This window comes from Leptodactylus fuscus, chromosome 10 (genome assembly GCF_031893055.1).
Source record: "Leptodactylus fuscus isolate aLepFus1 chromosome 10, aLepFus1.hap2, whole genome shotgun sequence".
NCBI classification, from domain to species: Eukaryota; Metazoa; Chordata; class Amphibia; order Anura; family Leptodactylidae; genus Leptodactylus; species Leptodactylus fuscus.
Window position 1 is genome coordinate 28706971 of NC_134274.1, and position 21042 is coordinate 28728012.

General features: G+C 48.3%; 1 protein-coding gene across 1 annotated transcript; it reads right to left on the reverse strand.

Annotated features, from left to right (window-relative positions):
• Nucleotides 1-11562: 11562 nt before the first annotated feature.
• On the reverse strand, nucleotides 11563-16651 carry CISD1 (CDGSH iron sulfur domain 1). Its single transcript, XM_075258319.1, has 3 exons — nucleotides 16462-16651; nucleotides 12435-12637; nucleotides 11563-11948 (listed from the first exon to the last, which is right to left on the reverse strand). Exons 1-3 carry the CDS (start codon nucleotides 16484-16486, stop codon nucleotides 11859-11861), a joined length of 318 nt encoding a protein of 105 aa, XP_075114420.1. The 5' UTR covers nucleotides 16487-16651; the 3' UTR covers nucleotides 11563-11858.
• Nucleotides 16652-21042: the final 4391 nt, after the last annotated feature.

Genomic DNA, 21042 nt, shown 5'->3' on the forward strand with positions numbered 1-21042 from the left:
ATGGGGTCCGTGTGGTTTCTCTTCTAACTGCTTTTTAATGCGTCCGGTATTCTGTTCGGAGGGGGGTGTCCCCGAGCATACTCCCTGAACAGCATACTGAACACAGATGTGAACCAGGCCTTACAGATTTTGTATTCCATGTTACATTGATGCCTCTGCTTTAGCAATTCTCTGTCATTTCTTTTAAAGGATCACTCATGATGACATCAGCGCCCCCTATGACGTGGATAAAGGATCGGTCACATCTGTAGTGTAGGTTTTCTTTCATCTTTACTAAGTAGCTCTTCCTAATTATCCCAATTAAACATTATTATTGTTCTCATGGACATGACTTTACCATTAGAATGTGCCGGGTGAATGTCTCTTACATCTAGAAATCTCTCTATGGACAATGAGCTCCTGGCAGGTGACTCAGTATCTGTAGGGTTTGTACTGAAGGGCTCTGCAGCGCTGTGTGAATAGTAGGATCACTCATTGTGTCACCAAGAAAAAGATATAATTGGGGAGGTTAAGATTTTCCTCCGTGACCATGCCCGAATCTCCAATTATTTTTTTCTATGGAAAGAGAAGGATCAAGACTCTGGGAGGAGTTTCTTACAAGATGATGAAACATCTCTATGTAGAATATTAAATGCTTCTGATCTATAGATACTAGACGTTACATACATAAATGGACAGACTCTGCCTGATTATTAGATAGAAACGTTAGGCCATGTTTAGGGTTCATGCACATGGCATTACAGTATGGGAATAATAGGCACCAGATTCTTTTGTGGAAAGCAATGTTTGTAGAGTAGAATACCTGTATGATTGATAACTATTTTTATTTATTATAATTAACATAATGATCTCACACTGCAAGGATAATGCTCATAATGATGTCACAGTATGGTATAATAAACAATGATGTCACAGTACAAAGATAATGCACACTGATATAGTACAGGGATAATGTATTCAGCGATATCACAGTACAAGGATGATGCACGCAGTGATGTCACAGTACAAGGATGATGCTCGCAGTGATGTCACAGTACAAGGATGATGCTCGCAGTGATGTCACAGTACAAGGATGATGCACGCAGTGATGTCACAGTACAAGGATGATGCTCGCAGCGATGTCACAGTACAAGGATGATGCACGCAGCGATGTCACAGTACAAGGATGATGCACGCAGCGATGTCACAGTACAAGGATGATGCACGCAGCGATGTCACAGTACAAGGATGATGCACGCAGCGATGTCACAGTACAAGGATGATGCACACAGCGATATCACAGTAAACACAGTGATGAAAATCTTTACATTATAGTTTTTCCTGTGTTCTCTACTGGTTGTGGCTTACAAATACTGATCCCAACCAGAATACTACTTAACAGTAAGGCCACACAAGCACTAGAGCCCAAATATGGCCACCATCCTTGCACCCCTGACCACTGAAAATAAATACTCTGCAAGGAAAGGTCTATCTGCTGGGCCACGCATGGACTGACAATAATGCAGTAGACACACCACACAGGACTCAAAATTCTGTGTACTGCTAAGAACTACATGAGAGAACTGGCTGTCAGATATACCATCCTGCTGCACATCTTATCTCCTCCTTTATCCCTGTCTACCATCCTACCCATGCTCTGCATGCTGCCAGTAAGGCTAAGATCCTCCATAATCCAAATTTACCACTTTCTCCAGGATTTCTCTCAAGTTGCACCTACTCTCTAGAATGCACCACCCGGGTCAGTTAGATCTTACTACCCACAAACATGCCCACCTCATGTCCACCCTTCTTCCTGATAGATTGTAAGCTCTTGTGAGCAGGGTCGGTCCTCCTATTGTGTGCATTGATTTATTACTATGCAATGTCTCAGTACATGGACCCTGTGATTTGTAAGTTGCTTCGGAATATGTTGGCGCTATATAATTATTATTGTCAGGATACAATGGACTTATATACACTATACAATCTAAAATCTATGTCTTATGACCGTGATACATGCACCTTAGATCCGTATTGAGGCAGAGGATACAGATTTCAGTGGGAAGAAACAAAAATTAACATCGCCCAAATATCCATGGACCTGCATTGATATTGGTCTGACTGAATAGAAATTGGGCAGAAATCTGCAGAAAAAAACGGCAGTTAAAGCAAATCTGCAAGTATGTACTTAGGTAAGTGTCTGACATGTGGACATCTCATGCCCTCTTGTGGACAGTGGTGGAACTGCATGTTCTGTGCTCTTTAAGCAGGGGCAGGATGCTGTTGGTCAGTCCTGTCCTATCAGTCTGTCCCAATATAGGTCTCCCTGCAGGCACATCCCAAGTTTGAGTTGCCTGTAACATTCCCCTCCTGCACGATTGAGAAGGACTGAATAATAAAAGGACCAATGAAAGAACAAAAGGACGGCGCTCTCAGGTCCAAAGGAATTTATTCGAAAGGAAGATTGCACTAGTGCAATCTTCTTTTCGAATAAATTCCTTTGGACCTGAGAGCGCCGTCCTTTTGTTCTTCCATTGGTGCATCCTCCTGGTTTTTGACCAGTGTTATAGAGACGTGCTGCCACTTCCACTCTGACGAAGCCTAAAATTGCTTAAAACTGTGTTGTGAACGGAGTCACAACCCGATCAGGTGAGAGGCCACCAGGTCCTGAGTTCCTTTCATAAATAATTCATCTATATATTTATAATAGACCATCTACACTATAAGTGTGCTCGGTGTCTCTCTATTCTCTGAATAATAAAAGGAGTCACAACAACCCCCCTCTCCCCCTCAATTGGTAAGAGGAATGACATGGGGAGCCAGGAAATGCTCCGGCGGCCTCCATCCCTGCACCACATATAGCAGCCCCTCCTAGGGTGCAAGGCAAACAAGTCCCCAACCCCCACTGTCAGAAGGGGAAAAGAAAAGCTCCAAGTACCGGAGACTTCCTTGTGACCTGAAACTAATAGGAACAGAGAATAATGGGGGGATTTAACCTCTTTGTGTTCCAGTTCCTATTAGGGTCAAGGCTTATCCTCTCTGGTGTTTGGTGCTGTCATAGTATAAAAATGGGCAACACTTACATGCCATCTACTAGACAAGATAGAAGTGTTTAATTACTGGCGTCCTCTCTATTTAGAGTCTTACCAAACACTGGAATTGGGGTAGCAATTCCCCCTTCTAACGGAAAGACATTTGCAAATGTCTGATACAGCACCAAACCCTGCTGTCATCCTATAGAGCTAAATGGATCAACAGAGGAATTTATGACCATTGCTCCATTGTCAGGGCAAGAGACCACTGGTTTGTGAGTGGTGGGACCCAGACACTTATCTTGTGGGTAGAGTACATGTATTGTTTGTGGGACAAACCCTTTAATGCTGTGGATTCTCTCCTGGTTGCTGGACTTAAACTGTATGGATATCTGGATTGTTGGCTTCTATATTGAAACTGCAGCTCAGACTGGTCCTTGGTTAGATGTGATGTACCGCAGGGTTCAGCACCGAGTCCTCTGTTATAGTGGTGTAACCCAGGGTTCAGCACCGAGTCCTCTGTTATATGTGGTGTACCCCAGGGTTCAGCGCTGGGTCCGCTGTTACAGTGGTGTACCTCAGGGTTCAGCGCTGGATCCGCTGTTATAGTGGTGTACCTCAGGGTTCAGCGCTGGGTCCGCTGTTATAGTGGTGTACCTCAGGGTTCAGCGCTGGGTCCGCTGTTATATGTGGTGTACCCCAGGGTTCAGCGCTGGGTCCGCTGTTACAGTGGTGTACCTCAGGGTTCAGCGCTGGATCCGCTGTTATAGTGGTGTACCTCAGGGTTCAGCGCTGGGTCCGCTGTTATATGTGGTGTACCCCAGGGTTCAGCGCTGGGTCCGCTGTTACAGTGGTGTACCTCAGGGTTCAGCGCTGGATCCGCTGTTATAGTGGTGTACCTCAGGGTTCAGCGCTGGGTCCGCTGTTATATGTGGTGTACCCCAGGGTTCAGCGCTGGGTCCGCTGTTACAGTGGTGTACCTCAGGGTTCAGCGCTGGGTCCGCTGTTATGGTAGTGTACCTCAGGGTTCAGCGCTGGGTCCGCTGTTATAGTGGTGTACCTCAGGGTTCAGCGCTGGGTCCGCTGTTATGGTAGTGTACCTCAGGGTTCAGCGCTGGGTCCGCTGTTATAGTGGTGTACCCCAGGATTCAGTGCTGGGTCCTCTGTTATAGTGGTGTACCCCAGGGTTCAGCGCTGGGTCCGCTGTTACAGTGGTGTACCCCAGGGTTCAGCGCTGTGTCCGCTGTTACAGTGGTGTACCTCAGGGTTCAGCGCTGGGTCCGCTGTTATAGTGGTGTACCTCAGGGTTCAGTGTTGGGACCGCTGTTACAGTGGTGTACCTCAGGGTTCAGCGCTGGGTCCGCTGTTATATGTGATGTACTGCAGGGTTCAGTGTTGGGTCTGCTGTTACAGTGATGTACCTCAGGGTTCAGCGCTAGGTCCGCTGTTATAGTGGTGTACCGCAGGGTTCAGTGCTGGGTCCGCTGTTATATGTGATGTACTGCAGGGTTCAGTGTTGGGTCTGCTGTTACAGTGATGTACCCCAGGGTTCAGTGCTGGGTCCTCTGTTACAGTGGTGTACCCCAGGGTTCAGTGCTGGGTCCGCTGTTATATGTGATGTACTGCAGGGTTCAGTGTTGGGTCCGCTGTTACAGTGGTGTACCCCAGGGTTCAGTGCTGGGTTCGCTGTTATATGTGATGTACTGCAGGGTTCAGTGTTGGGTCCGCTGTTAAAGTGGTGTACCCCAGGGTTCAGTGCTGGGTCCGCTGTTACAGTGGTGTACCCCAGGATTCAGTGCTGGATCCGCTGTTACAGTGATGTACCCCAGGATTCAGTGCTGGGTCCGCTGTTACAGTGATGTACCGCAGGGTTCAGTGCTGGGTCCGCTGTAACAGTGATGTAGCCCAGGGTTCAATGCTGTGTCCGCTGTTACAGTGATGTACCCTAGGGTTCAGTGCTGGGTCCGCTGTTACAGTGATGTACCCCAGGGTTCAGTGCTGGGTCCGCTGTTACAGTGATGTACCCCAGGGTTCAGTGCTGGATCCGCTGTTACAGTGGTGTACCCCAGGGTTCAGTGCTGGGTCCGCTGTTACAGTGGTGTACCCCAGGGTTCAGTGCTGGGTCCGCTGTTACAGTGGTGTACCCCAGGGTTCAGTGCTGGGTCCGCTGTTACAGTGGTGTACCCCAGGGTTTAGTGCTGGGTCCGCTGTTACAGTGGTGTACCCCAGGGTTCAGTGCTGGATCCGCTGTTACAGTGGTGTACCCCAGGGTTCAGTGCTGGGTCCGCTGTTACAGTGGTGTACCCCAGGGTTCAGTGCTGGGTCCGCTGTTACAGTGGTGTACCCCAGGGTTTAGTGCTGGGTCCGCTGTTACAGTGGTGTACCCCAGGGTTTAGTGCTGGGTCCTTTGTTACAGTGGTGTACCCCAGGGTTCAGTGCTGGGTCCGCTGTTACAGTGGTGTACCGCAGGGTTCAGTGCTGTGTCCGCTGTTACAGTGGTGTACCCCAGGGTTCAGTGCTGGGTCCGCTGTAACAGTGATGTAGCCCAGGGTTCAATGCTGTGTCCGCTGTTACAGTGATGTACCCCAGGGTTCAGTGCTGGGTCCGCTGTTACAGTGATGTACCCCAGGGTTCAGTGCTGGGTCCGCTGTTACAGTGGTGTACCCCAGGGTTCAGTGCTGGGTCCGCTGTTATATGTGATGTACTGCAGGGTTCAGTGTTGGGTCCGCTGTTACAGTGGTGTACCCCAGGGTTCAGTGCTGGGTTCGCTGTTATATGTGATGTACTGCAGGGTTCAGTGTTGGGTCCGCTGTTAAAGTGGTGTACCCCAGGGTTCAGTGCTGGGTCCGCTGTTACAGTGGTGTACCCCAGGGTTCAGTGCTGGGTCCGCTGTTACAGTGATGTACCCCAGGGTTCAGTGCTGGGTCCGCTGTTACAGTGATGTACCCCAGGGTTCAGTGCTGGATCCGCTGTTACAGTGATGTACCCCAGGATTCAGTGCTGGGTCCGCTGTTACAGTGATGTACCCCAGGGTTCAGTGCTGGGTCCGCTGTAACAGTGATGTAGCCCAGGGTTCAATGCTGTGTCCGCTGTTACAGTGATGTACCCTAGGGTTCAGTGCTGGGTCCGCTGTTACAGTGATGTACCCCAGGGTTCAGTGCTGGGTCCGCTGTTACAGTGATGTACCCCAGGGTTCAGTGCTGGATCCGCTGTTACAGTGGTGTACCCCAGGGTTCAGTGCTGGGTCCGCTGTTACAGTGGTGTACCCCAGGGTTCAGTGCTGGGTCCGCTGTTACAGTGGTGTACCCCAGGGTTCAGTGCTGGGTCCGCTGTTACAGTGGTGTACCCCAGGGTTTAGTGCTGGGTCCGCTGTTACAGTGGTGTACCCCAGGGTTCAGTGCTGGGTCCGCTGTTACAGTGGTGTACCCCAGGGTTCAGTGCTGGTTCCGCTGTTACAGTGGTGTACCCCAGGGTTCAGTGCTGGGTCCGCTGTTACAGTGGTGTACCCCAGGGTTTAGTGCTGGGTCTGCTGTTACAGTGGTGTACCCCAGGGTTTAGTGCTGGGTCCTTTGTTACAGTGGTGTACCCCAGGGTTCAGTGCTGGGTCCGCTGTTACAGTGGTGTACCGCAGGGTTCAGTGCTGTGTCCGCTGTTACAGTGGTGTACCCAAGGGTTCAGTGCTGGGTCCGCTGTAACAGTGATGTAGCCCAGGGTTCAATGCTGTGTCCGCTGTTACAGTGGTGTACCCCAGGGTTCAATGCTGTGTCCGCTGTTACAGTGATGTACCCCAGGGTTCAGTGCTGGGTCCGCTGTTACAGTGGTGTACCCCAGGGTTCAGTGCTGGGTCCGCTGTTACAGTGGTGTACCCCAGGGTTCAGTGCTGGGTCTGCTGTTACAGTGGTGTACCCCAGGGTTCAGTGCTGGGTCCGCTGTTACAGTGGTGTACCCCAGGGTTCAGCGCTGGGTCCGCTGTTACAGTGGTGTACCCCAAGGTTCAGCGCTGGGTCCGCTGTTACAGTGATGTACCCCAGGGTTCAGCGCTGGGTCCGCTGTTACAGTGGTGTACCCCAGGGTTCAGCGCTGGGTCCGCTGTTACAGTGGTGTACCTCAGGGTTCAGCGCTGGGTCCGCTGTTACAGTGGTGTACCCCAGGGTTCAGCGCTGGGTCCGCTGTTACAGTGATGTACCCCAGGGTTCAGCGCTGGGTCCGCTGTTACAGTGATGTACCCCAGGGTTCAGCGCTGGGTCCGCTGTTACAGTGATGTACCCCAGGGTTCAGCGCTGGGTCCGCTGTTATAGTGGTGTACCCCAGGGTTCAGCGCTGGGTCTGCTGTTACAGTGGTGTACCCCAAGGTTCAGCGCTGGGTCTGCTGTTATAGTGGTGTACCCCAGGGTTCAGCGCTGGGTCCGCTGTTACAGTGATGTACCCCAGGGTTCAGTGCTGGATCCGCTGTTACAGTGGTGTACCCCAGGGTTCAGTGCTGGGTCCGCTGTTACAGTGGTGTACCCCAGGGTTCAGTGCTGGGTCCGCTGTTACAGTGGTGTACCCCAGGGTTCAGTGCTGGGTCCGCTGTTACAGTGGTGTACCCCAGGGTTTAGTGCTGGGTCCGCTGTTACAGTGGTGTACCCCAGGGTTCAGTGCTGGATCCGCTGTTACAGTGGTGTACCCCAGGGTTCAGTGCTGGGTCCGCTGTTACAGTGGTGTACCCCAGGGTTCAGTGCTGGGTCCGCTGTTACAGTGGTGTACCCCAGGGTTTAGTGCTGGGTCCGCTGTTACAGTGGTGTACCCCAGGGTTTAGTGCTGGGTCCTTTGTTACAGTGGTGTACCCCAGGGTTCAGTGCTGGGTCCGCTGTTACAGTGGTGTACCGCAGGGTTCAGTGCTGTGTCCGCTGTTACAGTGGTGTACCCCAGGGTTCAGTGCTGGGTCCGCTGTAACAGTGATGTAGCCCAGGGTTCAATGCTGTGTCCGCTGTTACAGTGATGTACCCCAGGGTTCAGTGCTGGGTCCGCTGTTACAGTGATGTACCCCAGGGTTCAGTGCTGGGTCCGCTGTTACAGTGGTGTACCCCAGGGTTCAGTGCTGGGTCCGCTGTTATATGTGATGTACTGCAGGGTTCAGTGTTGGGTCCGCTGTTACAGTGGTGTACCCCAGGGTTCAGTGCTGGGTTCGCTGTTATATGTGATGTACTGCAGGGTTCAGTGTTGGGTCCGCTGTTAAAGTGGTGTACCCCAGGGTTCAGTGCTGGGTCCGCTGTTACAGTGGTGTACCCCAGGGTTCAGTGCTGGGTCCGCTGTTACAGTGATGTACCCCAGGGTTCAGTGCTGGGTCCGCTGTTACAGTGATGTACCCCAGGGTTCAGTGCTGGATCCGCTGTTACAGTGATGTACCCCAGGATTCAGTGCTGGGTCCGCTGTTACAGTGATGTACCCCAGGGTTCAGTGCTGGGTCCGCTGTAACAGTGATGTAGCCCAGGGTTCAATGCTGTGTCCGCTGTTACAGTGATGTACCCTAGGGTTCAGTGCTGGGTCCGCTGTTACAGTGATGTACCCCAGGGTTCAGTGCTGGGTCCGCTGTTACAGTGATGTACCCCAGGGTTCAGTGCTGGATCCGCTGTTACAGTGGTGTACCCCAGGGTTCAGTGCTGGGTCCGCTGTTACAGTGGTGTACCCCAGGGTTCAGTGCTGGGTCCGCTGTTACAGTGGTGTACCCCAGGGTTCAGTGCTGGGTCCGCTGTTACAGTGGTGTACCCCAGGGTTTAGTGCTGGGTCCGCTGTTACAGTGGTGTACCCCAGGGTTCAGTGCTGGGTCCGCTGTTACAGTGGTGTACCCCAGGGTTCAGTGCTGGTTCCGCTGTTACAGTGGTGTACCCCAGGGTTCAGTGCTGGGTCCGCTGTTACAGTGGTGTACCCCAGGGTTTAGTGCTGGGTCTGCTGTTACAGTGGTGTACCCCAGGGTTTAGTGCTGGGTCCTTTGTTACAGTGGTGTACCCCAGGGTTCAGTGCTGGGTCCGCTGTTACAGTGGTGTACCGCAGGGTTCAGTGCTGTGTCCGCTGTTACAGTGGTGTACCCAAGGGTTCAGTGCTGGGTCCGCTGTAACAGTGATGTAGCCCAGGGTTCAATGCTGTGTCCGCTGTTACAGTGGTGTACCCCAGGGTTCAATGCTGTGTCCGCTGTTACAGTGATGTACCCCAGGGTTCAGTGCTGGGTCCGCTGTTACAGTGGTGTACCCCAGGGTTCAGTGCTGGGTCCGCTGTTACAGTGGTGTACCCCAGGGTTCAGTGCTGGGTCTGCTGTTACAGTGGTGTACCCCAGGGTTCAGTGCTGGGTCCGCTGTTACAGTGGTGTACCCCAGGGTTCAGCGCTGGGTCCGCTGTTACAGTGGTGTACCCCAAGGTTCAGCGCTGGGTCCGCTGTTACAGTGATGTACCCCAGGGTTCAGCGCTGGGTCCGCTGTTACAGTGGTGTACCCCAGGGTTCAGCGCTGGGTCCGCTGTTACAGTGGTGTACCTCAGGGTTCAGCGCTGGGTCCGCTGTTACAGTGGTGTACCCCAGGGTTCAGCGCTGGGTCCGCTGTTACAGTGGTGTACCCCAGGGTTCAGCGCTGGGTCCGCTGTTACAGTGATGTACCCCAGGGTTCAGCGCTGGGTCCGCTGTTACAGTGATGTACCCCAGGGTTCAGCGCTGGGTCCGCTGTTACAGTGATGTACCCCAGGGTTCAGCGCTGGGTCCGCTGTTATAGTGGTGTACCCCAGGGTTCAGCGCTGGGTCTGCTGTTACAGTGGTGTACCCCAAGGTTCAGCGCTGGGTCTGCTGTTATAGTGGTGTACCCCAGGGTTCAGCGCTGGGTCTGCTGTTACAGTGGTGTACCCGGTATTACTTTATCATGTATCGACCTAGGTAGAAGTGAAGTCCTGTTACTCTAGCATGTCGCCACAAAAATGTATGACGTTACATCGGGCTTGTGTCCCGCTGCTGAGGTAAAGTGAAAGCTGAGCTCTGGTTGCTAAGGGCAACTCCACAAGTCTGCCTGTGAGGCGGCTCCTTCACGCCATAGTAATACTGTGCGACACTGAAAATTCTACTTTATTTACTATATTTTTAGCAAGGTATTCTACTAGTATGTCCACCTACCGTTCTGTGAATCAGCCAAAATGGTGTTGCAAGATCCTAGTACAGTATGTTTGAGCTTTGTGCTCTAATATCCACTGAGAAACTGGCTTCTGAGTACACCGCTAGTCAAAATGGCTACTTCTTTCCAAGCAACAGCACCAGCAGCAACAACCACCACCACAAGAACAGTGTTTTCTTGGCACCGCTTGTTGCACCAGAACAGTTAGCAGCTGATCCAAGCGTATGCGTCAGAAAGATTACAAAGGTTTCCGTTGTAGCAAGTGCAAGAAGTGGAGGGCAGGGAGAAATTCGCAACGCCTCAGTTGCGTTCGTTTTTTTGCCACAGTCGCAGCAGAGGACAAGTCTCACACCAAAGTTTCGATCAAAGCTGTGCTTGCCATCTATCTTTGGGCTAAAAATCTCTCGTAATGTGAAATATGTCGATATCATAAAGGGCCGGCCGAACTTTTACTTCATCATTATTGATAGGTGCCCACTGTTTAGAGCATGTTGGCAAGGTGGAGCCATGCTAGAGTCATACCGGTGTACCCCAGGGTTCAACACTGTTATAAGTGGTGTATCACACGGTCCTCTGTTATAATAACTCATGTATTAATGATATTGAAGAGGAGATTAATAGCACAGTCTTTATTTTTGCAGATGACACCAAGCTATGAGGTACAGTACAGACTATAGAGGATGTAAGTAGGTTACACGCAGACTTGGAGAGTATTTAGGTATCTACATGAGAAAAGAGGTTCAATGTAGATAAATGTAAAGTTATGCATCTAGGTAACAATAATCTGCACGCTTCTGCACGGGGGGAGAGTCAATCTGGGGGAGTCACTGGTGGAGAAGGACCTGGGTGTACTTATAGATTATGGGTAGAGATGAGCGAGTAGTATTCGAAACGGCAGTTTCGAATAGCACGCACCCATAGGAATGAATGGAGCCAGCTGCGTCCATTCATTCCTATGGGTGCGTGCTATTCGAAACTGCCGTTTCGAATACTACTCGCTCATCTCTAATTATGGGTTATGTTGCAACAATGTAAAATCCCCTCAAGAGACAACTCCAGCTCTGTCTGGAGAGGGGGAGACCTCAAGGTTTAATCTCAAACGCTGAGAAGGCTTCTGCACTGTGGAATAGCCTACCTGCAGGAGCTGGTCACAGCTGACAGCTACAAAAAAGTATTAGATGTTTTGTTTTTTTTATAGAAAAATAGCATTGTTGGTTATGGAGATTTTTAGAATGTCATATCCATTGCCATCCCCTGGTTGAACCTGATGGGCATATGTGGTTTTTTTTACGGTACTAACTATGTAACTGGTACTTGTGGATTAATTCTGCCCCTAGTGGACTTGCTGCAGTATTGTTTGTGGTCATGGTTACTCTCTGCCTATAATGTACCAGTTCCTATGTCAGTAAACATCACACATATAAGGTTTTGTATATAATTTAATGTCCAGGTTTTACATTCCAATGTCTGCGTTTCACAACAGAGAGTAAAGCGAGCGTCCACCTGAGGGATGAACACGGCTCATACAGTGGTTTCAAACACGTACAGAACAAATAGAGTTCCCACTTCCCTGCCAGAAGATGACACACAGGACCTTCCACCACCGCGGCATTTAACATTTAAGGCAGATGACAGGTACGGGCGGTGGGTAGACTATTGCTATAGAGCAATGACGGATACTGCGGTGTCATTGGATATTCTTAGTGTCGCTCATGGTTTAGGATTCTTTCTTCTTAATGATTAAAGGTCCAACGTTGTCACCGGTTTCCTCATTGTGTTTTGTGTGAGCGCCATCACAATATGGGAACTGGAAGGTAAAGAAAGGAGTCAACCAATGGAAGTAGTACAGAAAAGATGCTCTATAAAGAGTTACATAGGAGACTCCATATTTATCATCAAAGCTTACAAGTACTACAAGGAACAACTATATAAAATACTATATAGAGGGGTCCATGAACTCCATGTCAAGTGTCCTACTAGGCCACTGTATTGTAATACAGAGGGGCTGATTTACGGACTGTTGGCATCCAAAAAATGCTGGTGCTGTGAATTATCCCTTTAACAATTTTGCGGGCTTTTCTAGGACTTATATAGATTATTTCCTTAGGATGGGTCATCAATTTGTAATTGGTAGGAGTTCGAAACCCGACAGACTGCGCTGTTCTGGTGAGAGATGAGCCCTCTTCACTGTATAGTGCTGCGCACGGTGTAGTGGCCATGCTTGGTATTATAACTCAGCCCTATTCATGTGACAACGCAGTGGGTCATTTTGTACTTTTTTGGCGTTTGTTACCTTTTTGGACCTCCAGCAACGGCAATACACAGCTTTATCTCCCAAATCCTCCATGTCGAAGGCATGTACAACTTTAGGATTATCCTTCTGTATGCCCTGGTTCACCATGGATTTGCAACACTTATCTTTGCAGGAGAGGGATCTGTAAGCCAGGTATCCTACAGCGGCAGCGCCAACAGCCAAAGCGGCAGCGCCAACCCATTCTGTCAAAAAACAAAGGAAACAGATATAATACATGGGACATTTAAAGAAACAGCAGGAAAAACTGAAAATGTGTTATGCCTAGTGCAGGGTTTGAGAGGCAATGCATAGCTTAAAGGGGTTTTCTTATTTCATCAATAAAAGATGAGCAGGGGTCCAACACCTGAGACTCAGGCTGATCAGGTTTCAAGGAGGTCTGTGAGACTCATGTGAGTGCCATGACCTCTTCATCTCTTAGCCTTCCTTCACATCTGCTTCTGTAATCCGTTCGGGGAAGTCCGCATGGCGAACGCATTGGCAAGCAGTGTGCAGTAAAAGCACACGGACCCCATAGACTATAATGAGGTCCGTGTGCTTTCCTCACCAGTCATGCAGGCAGAAAACACATGGACCCCATTATAGTCTATAGGGATTCGTGTGCTTTCACTGCACACCGCTTGCCAATGCGTTCAGTAGTCCGTTCGGGGGGACTCGCCCGAACGGATTACCGAGACAGATGTCAACGAGGCCTTACATCTGCTGCCATTTGTTCCGCAGCAGCTATGTGATATAATCGTTAACCATTCACTTCTAAGGGACATGGCTGTAGTTAAATCGCACAGTCACTATGAAACAAATGGCGCGCAAAGTAAACAATGATGAGGTCATGTCGCTTGTAAGAGCACTGTGGCCCCTTCAAACAACTGATCAACGGAGGGCCCTTGGATGATGTCCACTGACCTTTTATTAATGACCTATTCCATAGACTTCAATAAGACTACTCCAACCTATTGCTGCCTATGGTGTCTGGTTTTAAAAATAAGAAACGTAATGATACATTCCCTTTAAATAGTATACTAAATCATGGACAGCCCCTTTAAGCTGCAATATAGTACAGGACTGTTCAGTCTTAGAAACTGCCTGTAACCATGACACAGCAGTTTCTACAGTTACTTACACAGCAGATATGGTCGGATGAAGACAAAAGTCCTAAGTCCAGTTTGTAAACCTACCAAGTTGATCTAGAAGAAGGCTGATGCCCGTCTGAGGAAAACTAAAATATATTAGTTAGACTTAAGTCCCTGTTTCAGTAAAAAACAGACACCATTATAGTCAATGGGGTCCCTTGGGATCTCTTTGTGTCTGTCATTTATGCGATCCGTTGCGACGGATGACATGAGCCTATCGTCACAAGTAGGAATTGCCCAAAGCCTACAATGCTTTACCCTTCTGACAAGATGCAAGGTATAAAATAGTCATCAATTCAGGCATGACAACCTGTCACGGTGAGGCGTATAACTCAGACGTGCTACTGCTCACACCCAGCCCAGAAGAAACAACACTACATACCAGCGAGGGCGAGAGCAATGCGACTCTACACCCACTTCTCAAAATAATGAGTTTCTGTAGAACTGATATAAACCTAGGAAATCCGGTATATCACCAAATCCGGTATCCCACACATCCAGAATTCTGTAGTAAGGTAGATCAGTAGTTTATAAATCTGCCTAGTTATTCTGCAATATTTCCCCAAAATCCTAGGTAACTAGCAGTGAACATGAGAAAGGAGAGAAGACCAACTGGGGCCAACTGCTGGTAGATCCAATCACAGGAGCCAGTCCGGAAGGCTAGGATTCATTTACAATAGATGTTGGTGGAAGTGGGAGTTGAAACCCTTCCCTGTAAAACACCTATCCCCTACCCCATTCTTTCATAGGGTTTCTGACAGCGGAGTCCCCATTAATTAAGACAACGGGTTCCTTTATCCCTTAGTATACGTGGAATGATGGTCGGCATGGGTACTGCTACTCCATTTAGCCCTATAGGACTGCCAGAGATAGCTGTGTGCTGTACTTCGCTCATCTCGAAAAGGACTGGTAATGCTGCACCATTCGTACAGGGGACATGGGAACCCAGTTTCATGATCATGAGGGCCCCAGCAGTCAGATTACCCTTAAATACTTATCTATAGGCTGCATAGGTGAAGTTTCTATTGTAGGAAAAGGTAGAAAAAGACGTGAATGTTGGGGTTAGACATAGACACAGTCAACGTCAATCTGGTTTCTACAGCGACCAACGAAACATCCACCATGAGGGGAATCAAGTTGGAGGTTTGATGCTATTCTTAGATAAGCCCTACCAGACCTGTTATATCACGAGTATGGACAACTTTAATGTAGACATACATCTTCAATAGCTGAGTGCGAGTTAGGCCGACCGCTATTCCTCCCACTACATCACACATATGTATACTCGGTATAGCTGAGCATGCACATGTTTTCCGAAGGGAGAGGGAAACCGTCTGCTGCCAGGTATCTTTCTCTGAGAGCAAAGGAACATTATATTGGCCAACCGGTTCTGATGAAGTCTACAGGATTGGCCACCATGTAGGTCCATGCACACAGCAAAGTTGTGTGTCTGTGAACCACTTGCCGCCTCCTTTAGGCGCCGCACTCTCCTCCAGAAGCGACACGGTTGAGTAGGCGTTATATATGTAGGGATATTGTTGCAAGTCATGTTTTGATCTGTAGAGAGACCTCACAGTCTGGTGCAAAATACTTCAGTACAAATAATCTGGCAGAAATTACATAGCGATGTTTAAAGCTCAACCCAACCCAACAGAGAGCAATCTAGTAGTAAAGGATTAAACGGCAGTGATACATTATTCATCGCAGTCACATCCAGCGCCAGGCGTCACTTCAGTCCTGGCCAACACTGGATTTCTAGACTCTGCCGCGCATGACAATCCTATACAAAATGTGACTATAAATCCGGCACCAGATTTATCAATCGATTTTACATCTTGCTTGATGAGGGGAGGGGTTTACTGAAAACCAACAGGGCTCAATATGAAAAACTTTGGCTTTTTTTGCATAAATTGAGTCAATAAGTAGGTTGTGTAACTAGATTAGAGAGTCCAAAAATGCACCAGATTTATCATTCAGCATTAGACACTGTGATAAATCTGATGTAGTCAAGTCTGATCTAAGGCTATAGTCACAGTACAAGCGCCAGCGCGTCATCCTTTTTTCTGATCCCTCCTAGATTTGAGTTTATTTAGAGATCTGTTAATATAGACACAATTGCGTAACTAAAATAGTGGGCCCCGATGCAATCTTTTGTCCGGGGCCCCCTACAACAAATTCTTGAACCCGTGGGTCTCCTTGGTTTATGGGCCAGATGGGAGCTGCAATCTCAATACTGATGCCAGTGCTTATGGGCCTCCCTTAGGCTACTAGATAGATAGAACCTATTTATGCCATGGGAATAGACACATTGAAATCAGAGAGGGGAGACACATAAAGAATGCCAACCTTCATATACCTGGCGCCAGTGGAAGAGCGGTGAGTAAACCACTGTAAATGAAAGTTTCACGTAACTGGCATAGAAAGTGGAAAAACGTCAATTGCAATAATTATTGCACAAACTGGAGTCTAAGAAGCCGAGGCTTGCAACTTTTTTACGCATAAATGAGTAAGTCACACCCAATGTTACTATAAACAGCCATGGGGTTATATAGCCGGGATCAAACCCTTGCAACGATTAACCGCGGCGGCACAAAATGATTGTTGGCACATGTACGTCACATGGTGTACTCAAGACTGGTCACCATGCTTTATAGGTTTTCTTATGTGCATTGTGGTGAGCACTACAGAAGCTATAGAGTAAGAGTGTGCAGGAATAACCTGCAAATAGGTCTAGGAAAGCAATCTGCAAAGTAGGACTACAAGTCTCAGCCAGGACCAGGGAGTGTATGCTGGGACATGCCAATGCTACTCTGTGATTACACAAGACATGGCAGTGTAGTAAGCCCAACACAACAGTAGGGGCCGCGCTGGCCTCTTACCTCGCACCCCGTAGTTAGAGCTCATTCTCCTGCCGCCCTCTGTACTAGGGAGTCTCAAGGACACTGGGCACTCGGCTCACGTCTCCGGCGCTAAGCACTACCTCTCCGGCGTACACAAGAGCGAGCCTTGATCTCTACAGAAACAGACACAAGAGGGAAGACAAGGGCGCCAAAGACAACACCTATAGGTCCGCAGGTTGTGTGACGCAGCCAACTTCGTCTACCAAGTAGTAAAGGATAGATGGCTACAACAAAATGGCGTCCACAGCAATGATTCTATAGTATTTGTTCTCTGTTATGAGAGGGAATGCCGGGTGCACGCGCTCTGGCGGCCATGTCAGTTTCTGGCAAGACGTCTGCTCAGAAAACTGCTGGTTATTTAAAGGGCTGGAACATGAAGAGGCAGTAATGGGAACTGAGAGAATAATTCAGGATAGGATATCAGGGCTAAGGGGGTGCTCTTGTATTAAACATGTAGTGCTACAGAGGCAGGTCAGAGGCTTGTCCTTATATCATACCTACCAAGTGGCAGAAGAGAGAGGGGTAGCATGCTGTGGAAGAAAAAAATTTATATATATATATAGATATATATATATATATATATATGTGTGTCACGCCTCCTAGCTGTGCCTTCTTTGTGCCCCGTTGCACTTGTTATTCAGGAATGGTGGGGGCTAAAGAAAAAATTCGGACTGGAATCTGTGGAGGGAAACCTATTAATAGATGCTACAGTGTTGGCCAAAAGTATTGGCACCCCTGCAATTCTGTCAGATAATACTAAGTTTCTTCCAGATAATGATTGCAAGCACAAACTCTTTGGTATTAATATCTTCATTTATTTTGCTTGCAATGAAAAAACACAAAAGAGAATGAAAAAAAAAAAGTCAAATCATTGATCATTTTACACAAAACTCCAAAAATAAAAGTATCGGCCCCCTCAGCTTAATACTTGGTAGCACAACCTTTAGACAAAATAACTGCGCACAACCGCTTCCGGTAACCATCAATGAGTTTCTTACAAGGCTCTGCTGGAATTTTAGACCATTCTTCTTTGGCAAACTGCTCCAGGTCCCTGAGATGTGAAGGAGGCCTTCTCCAAACTGCCATCAAGAGATCTCTCCCCCACAGGTGTTCTATGGGATTCAGGTCTGGACTCATTGCTGCCACTTTAGAAGTCTCCAGTGCTTTCTCTCAAACCATTTTCGGTACTATTCCGTTATCGGGCCAGCAGCAGCGCATTTCAGCACCAGCTTTCGGGACAGCAGTTCAGTTCAGCAGCGGGAATTACAATGACATCCGAGGACTGCTGGCCCGATGCTTGTGCCCAGTAGCCAGTACATCAATGACCCCCCCTCCATCTCCTCCTCCTTCCAGTGCTGCCCCCCAGCTCTCCTTACATCTACCCCGTACCCTCTCCCCGCCACATGACTAAGCCGATGCTGGCCCGATGATAGAGGCCGTGCTTGTGTGTAGTAGGCAGTACATCGATCGATGCCCTCATCCTCCTCTTCCTTCCAGTGCTGCCCCCCAGCTCTTCTTACATCTGCCCCGTACCCTCTCCCTGTAATAGGCCTCACCGTAAATCTTGAGCAATGAATGCTACTAGATAGCCGCCGGACGCTGCAGAAAGTTTGTCCCTCCGGCTCGCTGTAGCTCACCGTTCCTATAGTCGGCGTGTTTCTTGTCAGGGCCTGGATTGAGCCCCGGTGTCTTTCCTTTCGGTCTCGGTACTAGCGCTGAGGTGAGGCCTAGTCGTGTGGCGGGGAGAGGGTACGGGGAAGATGTAAGGAGAGCTGGGGGGCAGCACTGGCAGGAGGAGAAGGATGGGGGAGGGGGGTCATCGATGTACTGGTTACTGGGCACAAGCATCGGGCCAGCAGTCCTCGGATGTCATTGTAATTCCCGCTGCTGAACTGCTGTCCCGAAAGCTGCTGCTGAACTGCGCTGCTGCTGGCCCGATAACGGAATAGTACCCCATTTTCTAGTGCTGACCTGAAGTGTGTTTTGGGTCATTGTCCTGCTGGAAGACCCATGACCTCTGAGGGAGACCCAGCTTTCTCACACTGGGCCCTACATAATGCTGCACAATTTGCTGGTAGTCTTCAGACTTCGTAATGCCATGCAGACGGTCAAGCAGTCCAGTGCCAGAGGCAGCAAAGCAACCCCAAAACATCATTTGGCAAACTCCAGCCTGGCTTTTTTATGTCTCTGGGTAAGAAGTGGGGTCTTCCTGGGTATCCTACCATACAGTCCCTTTTCATTCAGATGCCGACGGATAGTATGGGTTGACACTAATGTACCCTTGGACTGCAGGGCAGCTTGAACTTGTTTGGATGTTAGTCGAGGTTCTTTATCCACCATCTGCACAAAATCTCTCATCAATTTTTCTTTTCCGTCCACATCTAGGGAGGTTAGCCATAGTGCCATGGGCTTTAAACTTCTTGAGGACACTGCACAGAGTAGACACAGGAACATTCAGGTCTTTGGAGATGGACTTGTAGCCTTGAGATTGCTCATGCTTCCTCACAATTTTGCTTCTCAAGTCCTCAGACAGTTCTTTGGTCTTCTTTCTTTTCTCCATTCTCAATGTGGTACACACAAGGACACAGGACAGAGGTTGAGTCAACTTTAATCCATTTCAACTGGCTGCAAGTGTGATTTAGTTATTGCCACCACCTGTTTGGTGCCTCAGGTAAGTAACAGGTGCTGTTAATTACACAAATTAGAGAAGCATCACATGATTTTCAAACAGTGCCAATACTTTTGTCCACCCCCTTTTTTATGTTTGGTGTGGAATTATATCCAATTTGGCTTTTTGACAATTCTTTTTGTGGTTTTCCATTAAATGACAAATTAAATGAAGATAATAATACCAAAGAATTTGTGATTGCAATCATTTTCTGGAAGAAAATGAGTATTATTTGACAGAATTGCAGGGTTCCAATACTTTTGGCCAACACTGTAAGAACGTATCCATGAGGAGGTGGCCTGAAGTCTGTGCGCTTGTTAGGCCGAGTTCACACAAAGTTTTTTGGACCGGATTTAGACATGGAGGCCACCTCAGAATCTAGCTCCAAAAAACACCTCCTGCGGCCAGCCACGACTGGATGCCGGTGTAGTGACCATTGGCGAATGCTACCACCGCTATGTTAAAATGCACCCTTGCAATATCATAAAAGATTTTAGTGAAAAATCCATTGAAGCCAGGCTTAAAAATTTGGAAACTAAACATTTCAATTTCTAGGTTATATATAGAACGGTGTGTTTCCATGGTGCAACTAGGTACATGTATTCCTGCAAGTACAACTTGCCACTCCTAAAGAAACACATGGTAAAATTAAATATTTTGCAAACTCTACGTTGACACCCAATGAGTATTGATATAAATCTAGTGACAGCTCTTATAAAACAAACATATAACACAATAATATACGCAATTATACTTTGTATCAAATGTCCTTCATACATGCTGCAATGTAGAAAAGTGCCACTGGGTGGCAGTATATAGTCATGGTCATCTATTTATGGCCAATACTGCAGGTTATATTATTGCTTTATATTCGTAAGAATAAGCCTGTCTAAAATATTTTAGACCTTCTGTCAACATACTCAAAGGTAACCTAGCTGATCTCTAGAATCTGCCCAGGGAGCTACAGTTATGGGGGTATGTTAGACTGCACACTGCGCTTCAGTTCTACATTCTGCATATACGCTGGGAGGTTCCATTCACCTTGTTTCATCTGTCAGTATGATATATTTTGTAAGTTTATAGGAAAGATATCACTTTATTGTATAGTATGCTACAACAAAAACAACTGTGCGGGTATGAGTGTCACTAATGGTTAATGTAATGCGCTATAATACATAATGATTTCTAATGACCACCTACTTAGCCGTCATTAAAAATCACTTACTAAAGAAAACATCGATCAAACAAGCAGAGAAGCAGATTCCATGTGAAAAAGAACCAGAATCGGATGTGCGCTCCTGCTGCTGTAATATTACCTACTGCAAATGAAAGGAGGAAATACGTTTTTCATATTTATACTACCTAGCTAGGATGTCAGTATATGGTCTGTAGGGGTCCAACATCAGGACCCCGCAGAGATCAGCTGTTCTTGCATCCTCCAGGGGCTGGAAGCTGTCGCAGCGGACGGTAAGTGTGTGCAGGCAGTCCCTATTCAAGTTATAGGAGCAGCACAGCAATTCTATGGGGTGACTTCTATAGTGTGAACGAGGGTGTATTCTGCTCACATTACATAAAGAGGACCTTTCACGTCCTCCTGAACATGTGGTTTTATATACCACTAGAAAGCCGACTGAATTCAGCGCACTGTCAGCTTTCCCATTATGTCCCCCGGAGCTGGAGATATCAGAGCTGTTAGTTTTGGCACTGATTCTGCCCACTGTCAGAAGGGTGTTCCTGACAGCCTAGCTGGGCCCTTCCTGACAGTACTCGTCCATAAGCCCTGTACTGTCAGAGGGGGCATTCCTTACTGTCCAGCAATGACGCTGAGCTGTGAGGAACACCCCGTCCCCAGTACAAATCTATGGATAAGGAGGGGCTGTCTTCACAACCCA